Source organism: Leucopleurus acutus, assembly GCF_964270905.1.
Source record: "Leucopleurus acutus genome assembly, chromosome: 9".
Classification (NCBI taxonomy): domain Eukaryota; kingdom Metazoa; phylum Chordata; class Mammalia; order Artiodactyla; family Delphinidae; genus Leucopleurus; species Leucopleurus acutus.
This window is the reverse complement of record NC_139144.1, coordinates 20,708,026-20,725,088: the sequence shown is the minus strand read 5'-3', so window position 1 is coordinate 20,725,088 and position 17,063 is coordinate 20,708,026. Positions and strand designations below refer to the sequence as shown.

The window sequence follows — 17,063 nt, the reverse complement described above, 5'->3', positions numbered from 1 at the left end:
TTGACTTAGAGGCAACTGCGTAGCCGAGTCCGACGCTGGCATGGTAAGGGTCCTCGGCCTCAGCTCACTTGCAGGAAGGGCTTTCCTAGGCTCTCATCATTAGTTCAGGTGCCTCAGGGTCCAAATCCAAGTCCATTTGGCTGATGTGGCCAATCTGAGCTCTGCCACAGGAGAGAGTAAGAGAGAGCCAGCCAACCAGCATTAGCTGGGACCCCCACCTCGGCAGAACATCGCACCAAGAATTTTAGGAGAGAGACACACACGGAAGTCAGTGCTTGACATTCAGTTTCTACAATTTGGAAGAAGGTCAACCCACCGGCCAACCCTCTCGCTCTCCATCAGAGCTACCTTTGATTGCTGCGGTCATGACTGGACTCCCAGTGGTCAAGCCCTGGAGACTCCCCATGGTCCCTGCGAGGCAAGACTGGCATCACGGCTCCCAAGAAGTGACCCACACACTGGGGGGCGGTGTGTGGATGTCCCTGCGGTCCTCTGCAAGGAGAGGGGCAGCGTCTCCTCAAGGGTGCTGCTGGCCTGGGGCAGGGGCACGCAGTCATGTTAGCTGCTCCTCTGACCCTTCTAGAGCCATCTGTCTTGCTCTCTGTGGCACAGAGCTGTGCTTCAGCCTCACCCCTGTGTTCTAGGATTTTCTCCAGTGGTGTCTTGTCCGTGAATAGCTGGTAGTTGTTCTTGTGAGGAGGGGCAAAGTCGGGAATGACCTATGTCAACATCTTGGTGATGTCACTTCTATTGCAGTCACTAAATGACCCTAGTTTCCAGACATGAACATTGGGCCACCTCAGCGGATGGGGTCCTTGGATAAAAGGGATTTGATTAGGACAGGGTCTCCCTGTGTCTGCTGCTACCATTTTACGTCTACTTCCAAAGGATGTCATGAATGAAACAAAGCGTCATGAATGAAAGCTTAGCCCAAAGGATATAAACACGATGTACACAGAAAACCAGGCAAAACCCAAATCTGCCTAACTTCCCTAAATCACTTCTGAAGCGGAGGCAGCAGGCCTCTGTGAGCCACTGGCTAGAGTGAACATGGCCTTCCAGGCCTAAATAATGCCACAGACCACTTGGCACACAGGCCAGAGCCCTCAGGAATCCGATCCTCTTCTGCCCTTCCTATTTTCTAATCCTTAATGTGGAAATCCTGAAACCAGCCGCTTTGCTCTCCATCATGTGGATCCCCATTTCAGACAAATCCCACGGGTAATCAACTGCACAGAACGCCAGTTGTATTTCCAGCCTGACTTTAAATATAAACTGAAATCCTTAATGCTTCACCGTGACGCTTCTGACATCAGGGACCCCCGTACGATAAATGCCATCATTATCCGAATCGGCGCCCTGGGGTCTCCTCTACCCGCAGTGAGGGAGGGCTGGGCCACCCGGAATTAGAACCTGAATCTCAGTGCTGTCACCATTTACTACAGAATGGACACAAAGGTTTGGAGGGGTCGTCTCGGAAACCTTTGGAGGAGAACTGCGTGAGGGATGGAGTCTTCTCTCTTTAGATGCTCCCAAAGGTAGCACCGTGCGGGGGACAGTCACTGCTCCACGCGTGCTTGCTAAGCATTCAGTAAGGCTGCCTCACCGGGAACTCAGGCCTAAGAAACAGAAAGATGGTAGCAGGATATTGTTGAGTCTATTTTTCTTGTGTTCTCAGCCTTTGTAGCCTCACCTTACACCACTGGTTCTCTATCAGGGTGATTTGGTACTCTGCCACCCCATTCCCAGGACCTTGGGCAACGTCTGGAGACATTTTTGGTTTTTTCAATTCAAGGGAGGGGTAGGTGCCACTGGAATCTAGTGACAGAGGCTAGAGATGCTGCTGAACATCCTATAACACACAGGACAGTCCCCCACCACAAAGAAGTAGTGTTCCTGCTGAGAAACTTTAGACCACTCTCTGCTTTGCTATCATCACACCAGCAACAGACTTTTTAGTTTCTAGAACATTCTACATTCTCTCACTTTGGGCCTGCACACATGTTGTTTCCTTTAGTTCCGTCCCACCCAGCCCTGCATATGGATAACTTCCATTCATTCTCCAGGTTTTGGCATAAATAAGATTTCCTCAGGGAGGCGTTCACTGAACCCCTAACCTAAATTAGGCCCCCTGTCGTGCTTTCCAACAGTACCCCAATTTTCCCTTTCAGAACACTCACCACGGTCGCCACGACTTTTTTAATGTCTGCCTTGGCTGCTAGGATGGGAGCGCCACAATACAAGGGCTGCGCTTTTTCACCGCTGTCCCCCCAGGCCTAGCCCAGTGCTGTCCCACTGTCAGTCTCAAATGCACAACGGAGGCCAAGAAAGCAGGAGGGGGTATTAAAAACTAAGCAAGACACCCAGAGGCTTAACCCATCCTCCCATTAAGCAGGCACCAAAAAGACACTGCAGTAGCTCCTCATGAACTGATGCGGACCACTCCCTAAGATAAATGGAAAGGGCAAGACGGTAGGCAATACTTATAGGATGCTATCAGCCATGTGGCGAAAGCAGGCAGGAAAAACTATCTATGTGTCTACTTGAATGCACATAGACTGTCTTGGGAAAGATACACAAGCAACTGGGGACAAGGGTAAAAGGGAGACTTTCTTTTCACTGCATACCCTTCTCAACTTTGTAACACGTGAACATTATTTTTAAAAAAGAAGAAGCATTTAAATGAGATAGAAAGAGAGACGGAAATAGTCTACATTTTCCAGAGATAAAAGCATCATTCTTGTAGACTGACATATGACGAGAACCCAGCACAAGGTGACCGTACCTCCTGGAAGGAGCCAGAGCCACATTTTCTCCACATGAGAACCCAGGCACATGGACATACTTGTATATTTAAAGAGACAGTCATTTTAAAGGCTGTGTATTTTCAAAACTAGATGGTGCTGGAAATCCCCTCCCTCGGCTTTGCCGCCCTGGTTCTGGCGCTCCCCGCCCCCCGCCCTCCATCGGCGGGATGCAGCTGTGAAGCTGATTCATTCTCCAAGCCCTTCTCCTCCTTTTCATCTTTCCTCCCTACCACCTTGAGGCCACTCTGTCTCTCATGTCCTTTCATCCCAAGCACTGGGCAAAAGAAGAGAGATGATAATGAAGCGCCAAAGTGAACAAATGTTGCTGCTCGTTAGCAAAAGGGGAGGAAGGTAGGCTTAATGGAGAAAGCAGTTGAAATCAATGGCGAAGATGAGGTTTATCGATATAATCTGTGGACTTGGTGTCTTCCTATCGCCTATTAGCATAGATAATGGAGTTGTCCGTATGAGGATAAAGGGGAACTGTCCGCAGTTTACTAGAAATCACCACCACTTGTCGCTGGCTTCCCTGGCTTGGATTCTAAGAAGCCTTCATTCTTACCAGGTCAGTTGCCATCTTTTCTCCGATTTGCTCCCATCCAGCCATAAACGCAGGACTCCTAGACTTGAGTTGAACACATTCCCACGTTCCGTGCTTCCTCCTGTAGACCAGCCTGACTCCACCAGCATCTCAGGACAACAGCAAACTCTCACAGTCACAGCAAGATCTTACTGTCCCCTGAACAGTTTTCAAACTGGAAGCATTCCACAAGTTTACCTACACCAAATCGAAACACCTGGGAACACTGACACGCCCGAAGTAATGAGGGTAGGCTTCCAAAAGACCCAAACAAACAATGATCCATTAGGACTTTCTATCTTCACTGATCAGATTAAACAACTGATCGATTATTTAAAAAATTATTTTTTAGACCTCCTGGTCCCCAGAAAGAACTCTGTAAATCTTTCTCAGCCATAAGCCCCAAAATGCCAAAGTATTTTTCTCTAGCTCTTGATAAAAGTTATCAACGACTACATATCAGCTGTACTCCATTAAAAGCATGGATAGCACAGAAATCAGTTTTTAAAAAATCCTTAGCTTTATAAAAGTATAATATGGTTTACTCTAAAAATGAAATTTCTGATTGAGTATATCTTTTCCGTTCATCACTGATTAGTTAAAAATCCTAGTTGGTTATAATAATAAAATTTTCTAGAACTAGCTTCATTAATACATGATGATGATAATCCTAATAACATCTAAAAAATAATAACGGCACATATTCATTAAGTGCTTATTTTGTGCTAAGCCCTTTGTATCACCTCAGTAAATCCTTATAACAACCCTGTTATTATCTCCGAACCTGTATAGTCCAGGACACTTACGAGCCATAGGCACCTGGTCCTTATTTATGAAATGACGTTCTTAAAAAAAAAAGTTCAGGTGAGGCAATTAGAAAAGGGAGACATCTTTCTAAATCACAGAGCTTTTCCCCAATTAGCTTGAAAAAAGTCTTCCAATAAATCTATGAAGCTGGAGTGAGAAAATTATTTTAAAAGGTTAGCTAGATGAATGGCCTTGGAATTTTCTATCATAATGGCAGCTCACATATTAGATTAGGCTGATCAGGTTTCTGGGACTCCTCCTCTTAGTAAATCTCAGTGCTTGATGGATCCAAGCTGACTGAGGTCAACCCCCTCTCTCCACTACGGGGAACACATCACCCTGGGCTTTGGACTCAGACCCTCAGTTTTCTCAGAGTCCTAAAGGCCACATACCATTCACAAACTATTTGCAGCACAATATGCTTTTGTAGGAGATGCAGTGAGGTTTGCCACCAAGAGATTATAAAAGGAGAAAATAAAGCCAGGATGTAGTAGTGTAAGGTATTTTTAATGTGAGGGCTTGCTTTTTTTTTTTTTTTTTAAGTTTCTTCAAAAAACAGCCTGTCTAGTATGACTGCATCTCAAATGTAGGTACATTCAACAGAGACACTTAGGTTCAGAGGTCTCAAAGGGACCTCAGGAGACTTTTAATCCACTCCCTTACTTTACAAGAAAGAAAACAGGCCCAGACAAGGGAAGTGATATTCCCAAGGTCATATTATACGGGATGAGGAAGCGGGCTTAAAGTCCTCTCCCCTGCTCCCTTCACCGCTTCAGGCTGCCCTCAATATAACACCACATGACCACAGACAAGCACGGGATTAAGAACACCTTCTGAACCCAGGTGATGATCTGGCAAGGTTCAAAAGTTATTTGCCAAATTCCTCTTGACCATAATTTTAGCTAACTTTGGACAAAATAATAACATGAATGTGAAGACTTTACTACAGAAATTTCAAAGCATTCAGTTAACATTTCATACTGATATACGTGGAGAATTGAAGTAGAAAAAGGTTCAAGAAACGCAGAAGGAATTATCTCACAATAATCAGGTTGTTCAAAAGTTGGCAAGTCCTTCCTGTACCTTCTGAAGCTGTGGCCAGATGGAGGCAGAAGGTAAAATGATTATTTTTTCACTTTCCCAGCCTAATTTTTTTCCCTGAGCTTAGTCTATAAAAAATATCACATCACAATGTTCACAGCAGCATTATTGACGATAGTCAAAAGGTGGAAACAAGCCAAACGTCCATCAACAGACAATGGATAAACAAAACACGGCATGTACATACAATGGAATATTATTCAGTCATAAAAAGGAATGAAATTCTGATACCCGCTGCCACATGGATGAACAATGAAAACATGATGCTAAGTGAAAGAAGTTGGACACAAAGGGACACATATTGCAAATATATAGTATCTAGAATAGGCAACTTCCTAGAGACAGAAAATAGAACAGAGGTTTCCAGGGCCCGGCCCTGGGGGAGGGGGACTGGGCAATTATTGTACAGTGGAGACAGGGTTTCTGGTTGAGATGATGAAAACGTTCAGGAAATGGATGGTGCTGAGGGCTGTACAACACGGTGAATGTACTTAGGATCACTGAATTGTAGACTTTAAAATGGTAAATTTTATGTTATGTTTATTTTACCACAATTAAAAAAAATATCAAAATCTGGATCATATACCTTCATTTCTTAATTGGAATTCCTAAACTTTATCTCTTCATTGCTATTAAAGCACAAATCTCAAGACCTGCTTACTGTTGATGACATCCTGGTCAGTCTATGGATGCTCACACACGGAGAAACACAATCACACCTAGGCCACGTTTTGTCCTGCAGAGATCCATCCACAACCATCCTGAGACCTGCCACACAATGACTCCAACAAGAAGGCCAACAGCAAGACTAAGGCAACCAGTGTTTCCGGGGACTTGGGCAACCAAACACCCTGACACCAAGTCTCAGCTCAACCTTTAAACTCCTCACCATGGGGAAGAGATATATAGTTCATGTATGTATACGCTATCCATAAAGAAAACTGTGCGCACATGCCAGGAAGACCTCCAGGAATTGCTAACCCAGACCTACTCCACCAGGCCCACGAACAAAGAGATTTCAGCCCATCCATGGCTATTTGGTGAACTCAGCAATTGCATGTTACACTGAACAGTGGGGGTCCTTAATGCAAATGCATATCATTAGGAGCTAAATCTTTGTACCTTTACAGGAAAAGGGTATAATAAGCGGGATGTACCACTTGTGACTTCTGAGGAAAGGAGAGCTTTACATTTTTTCTTTCCTTAAAAGAATCTATTTCTCATGATGCAAAGAGAATCTGAGAATGAGAGTTTTTTGAACCAGAAGCCCAGAGAACGGTGCAGAATATGAGCTTTGTGTGCTGCAGTCATAATCTATCACGCAGGTCTGAGAGGTGCCAATTCTGGGCCATACCATGACCTTTATTCAACTTTAAAGGTTTTACAACTTCATCTCCTTTCATGGAAACCTGTTCATTGCCAGTGGTCTGAAAACTGAATCCCGTAAGCTTTTTTTTTTTTTTTTTGGCCGTATGCGGGCCTCTCACTGCTGTGGCCTCTCCCGTTGCGGAGCACAGGCTCCGGACGCGCAGGCTCAGCGGCCATGGCTCACGGGCCCAGCCACTCCGCGGCATGTGGGATCCTCCCGGACCGGGGCACGAACCCGCGTCCCCTGCATCGGCAGGTGGACTCTCAACCACTGCGCCACCACGGAAGCCCCCCGTAAGCTTTTAAAGATGTTAACAGTTTGTGAAGAAAAACAATCTCCAGTGATACTTTCCAATGCCAACACACAAGGACATTGCGCACAAATAAGCTGCCGCTTATAAGAAGGCCACTTGACATCATTCCCTTGTGCATCCTAAAGACACATGTCAAGATCACACTAAGATATTTAGAAGCAAACATCTTTAGAATAAGGTTTCGTTCCCAAAGTGCTTAATTAGCAGAAACATTACGCTAGAGCGCTGTCCTTGAATATGCATGCATTTGAACCTCCATGTCATTTTTTCTGAAGCACAAATTCTCCTCTCACTGGATGGTCAGGAAATGATTGGGCACAGAAAACCGTCTGTCTGAGGTGTGATCCACAAAATGAGTTCCATCTTTCCAAGCAGGTTTCAGCTGCCTACCAGGGTGACACCGTGGTTTATGAGGGAGACCGTTCTTTTGTGTCTAATGGCCTTTTCTCCATTCATTTTGGATGAGCCAGGCTCCTATGGCCTACTTATGGCTGAACTCTTTCAGCACTTCCTGCCAACCTCTTCTGCCCCCCTGCACCTCCTCCCACACCCAATTTCAGCCAACCACGTTTACAAGACACCAGTTAGTAAATCACAATTCAAATGAACCCATCCATTTGTTCAGCAGAAAGTGGCCTCTGGAGTTGCTCCATGTGAAGCCCACAGGTCAGAGTTACATATGGCAGGCTTGCAAACGTGAATAGGCTATGATTTATTTATGACGACCCTGTGTGTTTGATGCCCAGTTCCAGTAGGCTGTGCCTTCACTCGCCTGCCTCCATCTGGGATGACCTAGCTACTCACTGTGTCCCATTTCAGGTACTGTATTTCCATTCCACGCTGGGGAAGCAGAGATGGGTGACCGACTGGGGGCTGCACACACAGATGCCCCTAACCCTGCTCACCACATAACAATCTGTGACCAAACACAAAGTGTGCCAAACGTAACTTGCTGCAAAGGTTTGCCACGTACCGTGGCTTTCAGGGGAGAGTGGAGAAGTAGCTGCTGGGATGATTGACCACATCGGGTTCATTAAATTGTTGTGTATTTACCCACGAGGAAGGCTGGGGTGCTTGTGAAGGGAGCCCCGCTCCTCATTTCAGCGATTTCCACCCCGCACCATTTGGCAATGATGCTCCAAAGGCGAATGGCAGATATGCACCAGAAGGTCCAAATGTGGACTCCAGCTGAAGTGCAGGAAACTTCTGCCGTCAACAACCTCCCCGCCTCTACCCCCCAGTTGTATTTATACTTTGAAAGAAGTTAACACGAAGCAGTAGTCACCTGGGCGTGCTCAATTTTTGACAAGCCTTAGTCACTCTGTACCCAGCAGAACAATTCACATTATAGTCGAAATCCTGTGAAGATTCTGCCACACATGCTAACACTAAGATGCCAGTAGCTCCACTTACCTTCTTTATTAAGCCTCATAACCTCCCTGCTTTTTCCACCCTCTTTTCCAGCCTCTTCTAAATCTACATCTGCAGATGAAAAAGAAAAGGAAAAAAGAAAATAAGGACAAAAAGAGAAAAAAAGGGGGGGGGAGCCAAAGTCAAGGGGGGGAGGGAGAGTGTTTATTTGCAAACAGATCGATATAAATACTGGATATGAAAATCTTTCAAAAATTGACAATGCAACATTTTCTCCCAAGTCCGTATTTCCATCTACCTGGCCCAGATAGGTACCAAAAAAACTATGCAAGCAGCAACAGAGTAGCCTTTTGAACGGATACACCGTGGGGCTGTGAAAGCCCACCCCGCGGGCTGCCACGGGGAGCGGGCACAGACAGACAGACAGACAGCCCTGGCAGCAGGGCCTCTCTCTGTGCATTGATGATCTGTCTCTGTGTGTATTTATTTAGAGAGAGGGAGAAGCATGGAGGACACCGGGGGCCACTCTCTCTCCACACACACACTTTTTCCCAGTGGCTCTAGGTGAATGGAAAGGTTACAGGGTAATAAAAGGAGGAGGAGGCGGTGGGGTTCTTACTGTCGGAGCAGTGTAATTTGGCGGCGTCGATCCAGGAGGACCAGGGTTTGCCCAGAAACGCCTCCGGACTGGGCACTTTGCGATCCAGTGTCGCCATTGCTCTTCCTTCTTGTTGCTTTTTCCCTGTTCCTTCGGCAGCAGCAGCCGAGAGACACGGGATTCGAGAACGCTCCGACGTCATCTTCGGAACGTTCCGACATTGAGTGTTCTGAAAGGGGGAGGGAGGGAGGGAGGGAGGCAGAGGAGGAGGAGAGAGCGAGGGAGGAGGAGCCGGCGTTCAGCGCCCGGCCCGGCTCGGCTCTCGGCGTCCGCCGCCGCCAGGGGCACCAGAGAGACGCCCCGAGGCCCGGCGCCCGCACGCCCGCCGCCGGGGGCGGGGCCGCGCGCCGGGACTCGAGGCTGCAGCGCCCGGCCCTGGGATGCTACGGCGCCGTGGCCACCGCCGGCACCCGGGAGCCGGGGTCGCAGGGGCTGGGCGTGCGGGCAGGGGTCGGGGATGGCCCGAGAGAGGCGCGACTTGGGGCCGTGGGAAGGACGGTCTTCCCCGCAGAGTTGCGCTCGAGGACGGAAAGTTTTTGCACGCAGCCCCTCCAGCGCGTCCTTCCCTCGCCGGTGCCTGTCGCCCACGGTGAGGCGCCCCCGCGAGGATCCCCGCCGCTTAATGGGGAGGGGCCGAGCAGCCCCCTTCCCCGACGACCACCCCAAGCCAGGGAGGGGACCCTGGTGACCTCTCCTCCCAGCCACCTCTCCCTCCACCGTGTCTTCTCTTTCACGGTGTACCTTGGGCCGTGGAGGATTCTGCGGATGCCTTTGGGAGCTGAGACCAGTGGGTAGATGGAAGTGGTTCTAAAAAGCAGGTGAGTTTGGAGCTGCCTTCCCATCTCAGCGAAATGGGACAAATACATATATCAAATACATATTTTGATATGTATTTGGAGCTGCCTTCCCATCTCAGACGGCGGGGCGTTCAAAGCTCAAAACCCAGGGCCGGGGTCCCCCCAGATTCTCCGCGCGACGCGTGTCTCCGGCTCTCAGAGAACCACTGCGTAGACTTTGCTCCAGGATCACGATAGTGGGAGAGCGGACTCACCCACTGTCGGAGGATGCTGCTTAGCGGGCCAAGCCCCTGGAGCCGTTTCCAGCGCTCCGCACTGTGAGATGAGGGTGGCCCGGATTAGCGCGTGCAACCGACGGCCGGGAATCTGATTGCTGGGAGAATTCACTTCAGGCTTAACTTCTTTGGCCAGCTAGAAAGGAAGCATTAAATTTTCTCTGGATTTTGGACATTTGAGGCTTTAATTGAGATTTCCCCCCCTCTCCCTAGGGGTTGGCAGCAAAGGCCTTAGAAGGTCTTCTGGTATCTCTCTCTTAAAAAAAAAAAAAGTCATTTAATTTACTAGGAATTACCTAAAATATACGGACACTCTCCCACAATCGATATATTTCCCTCATTTCCCCCAGCACCCTTTTAGTTCTTACAACCTCTGTTTCTGCCCCATGGCTGAAGAGCATGGATTTGAAGTTGCTTTGTACTGAGGTCTGCCGTGCCTGTCATCTTATGCTCCTGCACTTGGCATCCTGTACCTCAAAGCCAGGTTTAGGACGTACTGGACTCTGGAAGCTGGTTAGAAAAGTAGTGCTGCACTATTCATTATGTGAAGAAAGGAAGGCCTGAACTTTGATGGTCCCATGCAGGTGGAGAAGAGGAGACAGGTATGAGAGACACTGTGAAGAAGGGCCTCATCAGAGAGTACGTTGTATGACTGGATTTGGGGAAAGGGAGAGAGCGAGCTCAGAGGTAGAAGTAATTAGATCATAGAACATTTTCCTCTTCCCCTACAGCTTTCCAATTTTCCTTCCATTTTGGTGTTTATTCCTCATTGTGCATGCAAGGGTGGTAGGCAGCCTCTAAGATGACCCCAATGACCCCCACATCCTGGTTTGCATGCCCTTCTGTGATTCCCTCCCCTTCTCTGTGGGCTGGACCTAGTGACTTGCTTCTAACAAATAGAATGTGGCAAAGTGATGTCCCTTCTGAGGTTAGGTTCCAAAGACTGTGGCTTCTGTCTTGCTCACTCTTGCTGTCACTGGCCTGCTCTAAGGCCACAGCTTGCAGTTGTGAACTGCCCTTTGGAGAGGTACATGTGGCAAGGAACTGAGGGAGGCCTCTGGCCAACAGGCCATGGGGAAGTGAGGCTCTTTGTTCAGTACCCCGTGAGGTGCTGACTCCTGTCAACAGCCACGAGAGTTTACAGGCGTGTCCTTCTCCAATCGAGCCTGGAGATGAGACCACAGCCCTGGCCCACAGTTGTGAAAGACCTTGAGGCAGAGGTTCTCAGCTAAGTCAAGCCTGTATTCCCGATCCACATAAACTGTGAGATCCTTAACGCTTGTCACTTTAAGTTGTTAAGTAACTTGTTACATGGCAATAGATAACTAATACAGAATGGTTTGGGTGTAAAGTGATGGGTTAACAAAAAACTTACTAGAAAAATACGTTTAACAAAGGAAGAGTCTGAGCAACGTTCCCTTGTTCCTCTTTTGAGCCTCCTGTGAACTGTGTATCATCCTTCTCGAAATTTTTGGCCAGCTTTGTGCAGCTGGTTTACACTAGTATCTCCTACATGCTGAGTATAGTAATTTATCTTTATCCTTTGGGTACTCAAGTTTCTGCTATTTAAACTCAATCACTACTTTATAGAGAGTTCACCAAGGACAAGGTCATGATGTAACTGTTGGGAAAAAGTCTTTAGTGACAGCGATACCACCACACTGGTGGCTGTTACAACCCTACCCTCCTTGAGGTATGTGGAGGGTACAGTGATGAAAGACTCCAGCCCAGGGGCTGGGAGTCAGTGACTTGAGCTTCCAGAAAATTCTGTCTCCTCTCCTGGGAGCCACTTTAAGTCACTCAAGAAAAACCAAAGCTTGTTTATCAGCAGGGAAAGTCAGGGCATCTAAGGTGCAGTGGTTCACTATTTTAACATTGGTTTACTACCCCAGCTGAGTTTCTCAAGTTATTTCTGCCCAGCACCCTGAAGATGATACGACAGCCCAAACATTATTCCCTTCTAGCTGGGGGGATTTTAGTTTGCAACATAGTAAAGTATGGGCTGGAATCTAAAAGTGATTTGGCCTCTCTACAAAACAAGACTTTGGATACCATTGCCATGTTTAACTGATAGAACACGTAGAACACGTATACGTTATTGCAGTTAGAGTTATAAGATATAATTGTAGTTTCTACTCTACCTTCCACAGTTTCTCTGACTATGGAGATAATAATACCATCTTTGTGAAACTATAACCCACCTATGACTTCGTAACTGTGGATAACATGGCTGTCGATTAAATTACACCGCTGGGAGCCAGAGAATGAAGAAGGCATTGCTCATCCAACTACTAGATTTTTACACTTGACTTTAGATGAAAATTGAGGTCAGTTGGGAGTAGTATTGGGGTCAGCGTGGTGCATATATATTGTTATATGCATGTCTATACTTATATACCAACTATGTATATGGCAAATTTATTGCAGACTTGAATTCCTTTTGGTAGTAAATAGTCACACATATTATTAGTGACAAGAATCTTATACATCCTTAATAGGAATAAACTGACCTGCAAAACAGTAATTTAAAGCACGTTAGTATAATGTCTGTGTGATAAAACTGTCTAGCAAAGGGGTAACACCTTCTTCCCGCATGATTAATGTTTAGGAAGATAAAAGGGGTGTAAATATTTTTATTGTTTTATTATCTTTCTTAGAAAAATGACAGTGGTTGGTTTAATTAAAAAGGAGACTCTCCCAACGACCAAATAAAGAAATCAGTTCAATGGAGATGACAATGGAAAATACCTATTTAATTTGAATAACACCTGGTTCTGGGGAAGTGCATCAAATACAGAGCCAGCATTCGCTTAGTGTGATTCATGTGCTGTTTCACCACATTATTGAAAAGAAGAGAGGAGGGAATATTAGCTCTCTCATTTGAGGATATTAAACTCCTGCTTGGGTTGAGGCGCTGTGTGCGCACCCTACTTCCTACTTAAACCGATGTTGGGAGTTACCTGGAGGCGACGAGGAGAAAATGACATGTTCCATTAAAATGAGGCATCCCTGGAATTGTTTGATGTTCTTTGCTTTAATTGAATCCATCTATCCCATCTGCCACTCTTTTCTCTAAATTTATTTTCCTAACCCTCTCTCTCTGAGAATTGTAATTTGGGGGGAAATTTTACATACGTCGTTACCTTTTATAAAAGCTCCCTGTATCTGGAGGGTAGATGTGCTGTCTCCCTCACCTTGTTAGATTAAGTTGCCTGCCTCTTCCCTGATCCCTGTGTGTTGGTGGATCAAATAGGACTGGGATAAGAAGACCCTAGAAGCACCAGGAGTAGGAAAGAAAATGGGAACTCCAGGCTTTTTGTTATTGGTTTCAATATAAGACCCTAGCCACGTGCCTGGTCTAAATAAACATGGACTCTATTAAGAAATATCACTACAAAAACATGAAATTTGCATTCTGACTGGGGCAGAAAAGCCAACATGGGAGTGTGTTATCTCGAGGTAGAGCTGCCGTGAATCCCCTGGCAGATTCAACCGTGACTTTGATCACTTGGGGCTCCCCAGACTGGCTCTGATGCTGCAGGCTGAGGAGACTTCTGCTTCCCAGAGTGTGGTAGGTCCAGCCCCACCCCTAGCCGCTGCTCTTTCTTGGGGGGTGGGCAGGAAAAAAGATGGCTTCTCTTTAGCCTTGTTGTAGAAATCACTTTGAGCCCTTAACCTAAATATAAATAAATACAAATTTAACGTTAATGTACACAAATTAATCGGAACGCAGCCCACCCACCCCATCCAAACTCACCAGTAATATAATTGGGGAGGCAATGCAGGTGGAGGCCAGAGCACAGGCTTGAGGTTGGCAGGTGTGACTTAGAACTGTGCTTGAGTCATTTGCTCGAGAACCTTTCTTAATCCGTCTGACCCTCCGTTTCCTCATCTGTTAAATGAGTACTAAGGCTCTTTTCTTCAGATGGTTGTGAGGATTAAGTGAGATTCTGGATATGCAGCCCCCAGCATAGGGCCTGTAAATGTTTGCTATGATTATTACTTTGGTCGCAATGCATCCTGTAGACAACAGCTGCCAGGCAAAAACAGGCCAACCCTCTGACGCTAGAAGGGCTCCTGTGGTCGCTTCTGACAAGGTCCTTCTCCTTAGAAAGGAAACTAAAGCTATTCTCTCTCCTTTGCATGAGGCTGCTGCCCTGCATCAATTGGTGGAGACTTCTGTCTGAAACTTCTTCTGCCTGGAACTCCATCCTGACAGGGACTTCAGGGCAGGGTAGATATTCCTTTGTTCTGGAAAGACCCTAGAAGACCCTTTTGTTATGCACAAGAACTGCAAAATCCAAAGTGTGACTGGAGACAAGATGGTCTTTGCATGACAATGTAAATAGTAAATGGAGGGGACTTCCCTGGCGGTCCAGTGGTTAAGACTTGCCTCCCAATGCAGAGGGTGCCTGTTCGGTCCCTGGTCTGAGAGCTAAGATTCCACGTGCCTTGTGGCCAAAAAACCAAAACATAAAAACAGAAGCAATATTGTAACAAAGTCAATAAAAACTTTAAAAATGGTCCACATCAAAAAAAAAAGAACTTAAAAAAAATAGTAAATGGACTGGGGTCTCTGCAGATTATTTTTTTCCTGAGAAAAATTTATTTTCTTTTGTAAAAGAAACAATATTGAATTCTAAAAATCATGTGTAAATGTGTTCTTATGAGATAGTAAAACAATAGAGATAAGTGGAAAATTCTCTTAGAATCGCCCCCTTCAAACGTGGTCACTCCCCTGCCCCCAGATCACTACTATACCCCCAGGTCTGAAGGCATTTTTTCATACCATTTTCTATACATTTACCGCCTATATAGACTTAGCATTACAGCTGTAGATGGTATTGCTGTGTGTGTGTTCTTTTCTATTTTTTTAAAACATGAATAGCATCATTTTGTGGAGATACATACATATATGTGTATATGTGCGTATATATGTATGTATATATATGTGTGTGTACTCACATGTGTGTGCATATATATATATTTTTTATCCCCCTTGAGAAAGAAGCCTTGCATGAGCACAAACAAGATTGACACATGCAACAGACCATTTTGTGGATATTTTTCTGCAATTTTCTTTTTTCACACATAATATTACATGTCATTACATATGGAAATCCCTCATTCTTTTAAACTGCTCCCAAGTATCCCATAAAATGTTCCAGATTCTATTTATCTATTATCTTATTGACAGACATTTAGGTTTCTGGCTTTACAAAAAATAGGCTGATCAACATCTCAATTTTTTTTTTTTTTGCGGTACGCGGGCCTCTCACTGCTGTGGCCTCTCCCGTTGCAGAGCACAGGCTCCGGACGTGCAGGCTCAGCGGCCATGGCTCACGGGCCCAGCCGCTCCGCGGCATGTGGGATCTTCCCGGACCGGGGCACAAACCCGTGTCCCCTGCATCAGCAGGCGGACCCTCAACCACTGTGCCACCAGGGAAGCCCAACATCTCTATTTTTATATATGCTTTCTGAGCACATGAGGGAGTATTTCTACCTGAAAGTAGAATTGCTGGGCATGTACATTTTAAATTTTAATAGTTCTGTCAAATTGTCTTCTGAAGTAGCTGACTACTTTATACCCCCACTAGTGGCACAGGAATGTGCCCATTTTTTCATGCCCTAATTAAAGCCTAACATTTTCAAACATTTTAATTTTTGCCATTATTATGGTAAAAGTAGCTTATCTAATTTGAATTTCTCTCTAGTATGTTTCTGAACTTTTGTTCTTATGTCCATTGTATTTTCACTTTGTAAATTGCTGTTAGTATCCTTTGATGAGTTGTTATTGGTATTTTTTTAGATCTTCATTGCTTTATAGGAATTCTCTATACATCCTAGATTTAGGTCTCTTGTCTGTTTGAAAATAATGTAATTTTCCAGCTTGTTGCTTTGCTTCTTTTAACCTTGTTTATGGCATCTTCTCCATACACTTTTTTTTTTCATTTGGATGTAGTCAGATGTATCAGACTTTTCCTTGAGGCCTTTTACTTTTTGTGTCTTTCCTAAGAAGAACTCCTCTTCTCCAAGGGTATAAAATATTTTTGTGTATTTTTTTAATGCTTCATAGGTTTTTGTGTTTACATTTAGATCTCAGACATTTTTGGTTAATGATGTGAAATAAAAAAAAATTTTTTTAATTTATTTATTTTTGGCTGCGTTGGGTCTTTGCTGCTGCGCATGGGTTTTCTCTAGTTGTGGCGAGCGGGGGGCTATTTGTTGCGGTGTGCGGGCTTCTCATTGCGGTGGCTTCTCTTGTTGCGGAGCACAGGTTCTAGGCATGTGGGCTTCAGTACCTGCAGCACGCAGGCTAAGTAGTTGTGGCTCATGGGCTCTAGAGCACAGGCTCAGTAGTGGTGGTGCATGGGCTTAGTTGCTCCACAGCATGTGGGATCTTCCCAGACCAGGGCTCGAACCCGTGTTCCCTGCATTGGCAGGCAGATTCTTAACCACTGTGCTACCAGGGAAGTCCCGATGTGAAATAAAACAATAATTTTTTATCTTTTTCCAAACAGTTACCAATTTTCCTGGGCACATATTGAATAATTTATCCTTTCTATAGAGATCCATTATATGGGTATGTTTTTGAGCTGTTTTCTGTTCCATTGCTTGAACTGTCTTTTCCAGCCTCAATTCCTCTTTTTTTTTTTAATTGAAGTATAGTTGATTTGTAATGTTCTATTTGTTTCAGGTGTATAGCAAAGTGATTTAGATATATATATTGAATATATGTGTGTGTATATTCTTTTTCATATTCTTTTCCATTATAGGTTATTATGTTGAAGATAGTTCCCTGTGCTATACAGTAGGTCCTTGTTGTTTATTTTATATAGCAGTATATATCTATATCCCAAACTCCTAATTTATCCCTCCCACTTCCCCTTTGGTAACCGTAAGTTTGTTTTCTATGTTTGTGTGTCTATTTCTGTTTTGTAAATAAGTTCATTTGTATCATTTTTTAGATTCCACATATAAGCGA

General features: G+C 45.3%; 1 protein-coding gene across 7 annotated transcripts in view; it reads right to left on the bottom strand.

Moving 5' to 3' along the window:
• Positions 1 to 9,148, bottom strand: part of ATXN7L1 (ataxin 7 like 1) — a gene marked incomplete at both ends in the record, with an annotated part of 240,775 nt that extends 231,627 nt beyond the window's left edge. For all 7 annotated transcript variants that reach the window (XM_082846408.1, XM_082846405.1, XM_082846406.1 and 4 more), the window contains 2 exons: positions 8,391 to 8,459; positions 8,968 to 9,148. In XM_082846408.1, the coding sequence (XP_082702534.1) occupies positions 8,391 to 8,459; positions 8,968 to 9,148 (250 nt within the window). The remainder of the gene's footprint in view (positions 1 to 8,390; positions 8,460 to 8,967) is intronic.
• Between the last annotated feature and the right edge of the window lie 7,915 nt (positions 9,149 to 17,063).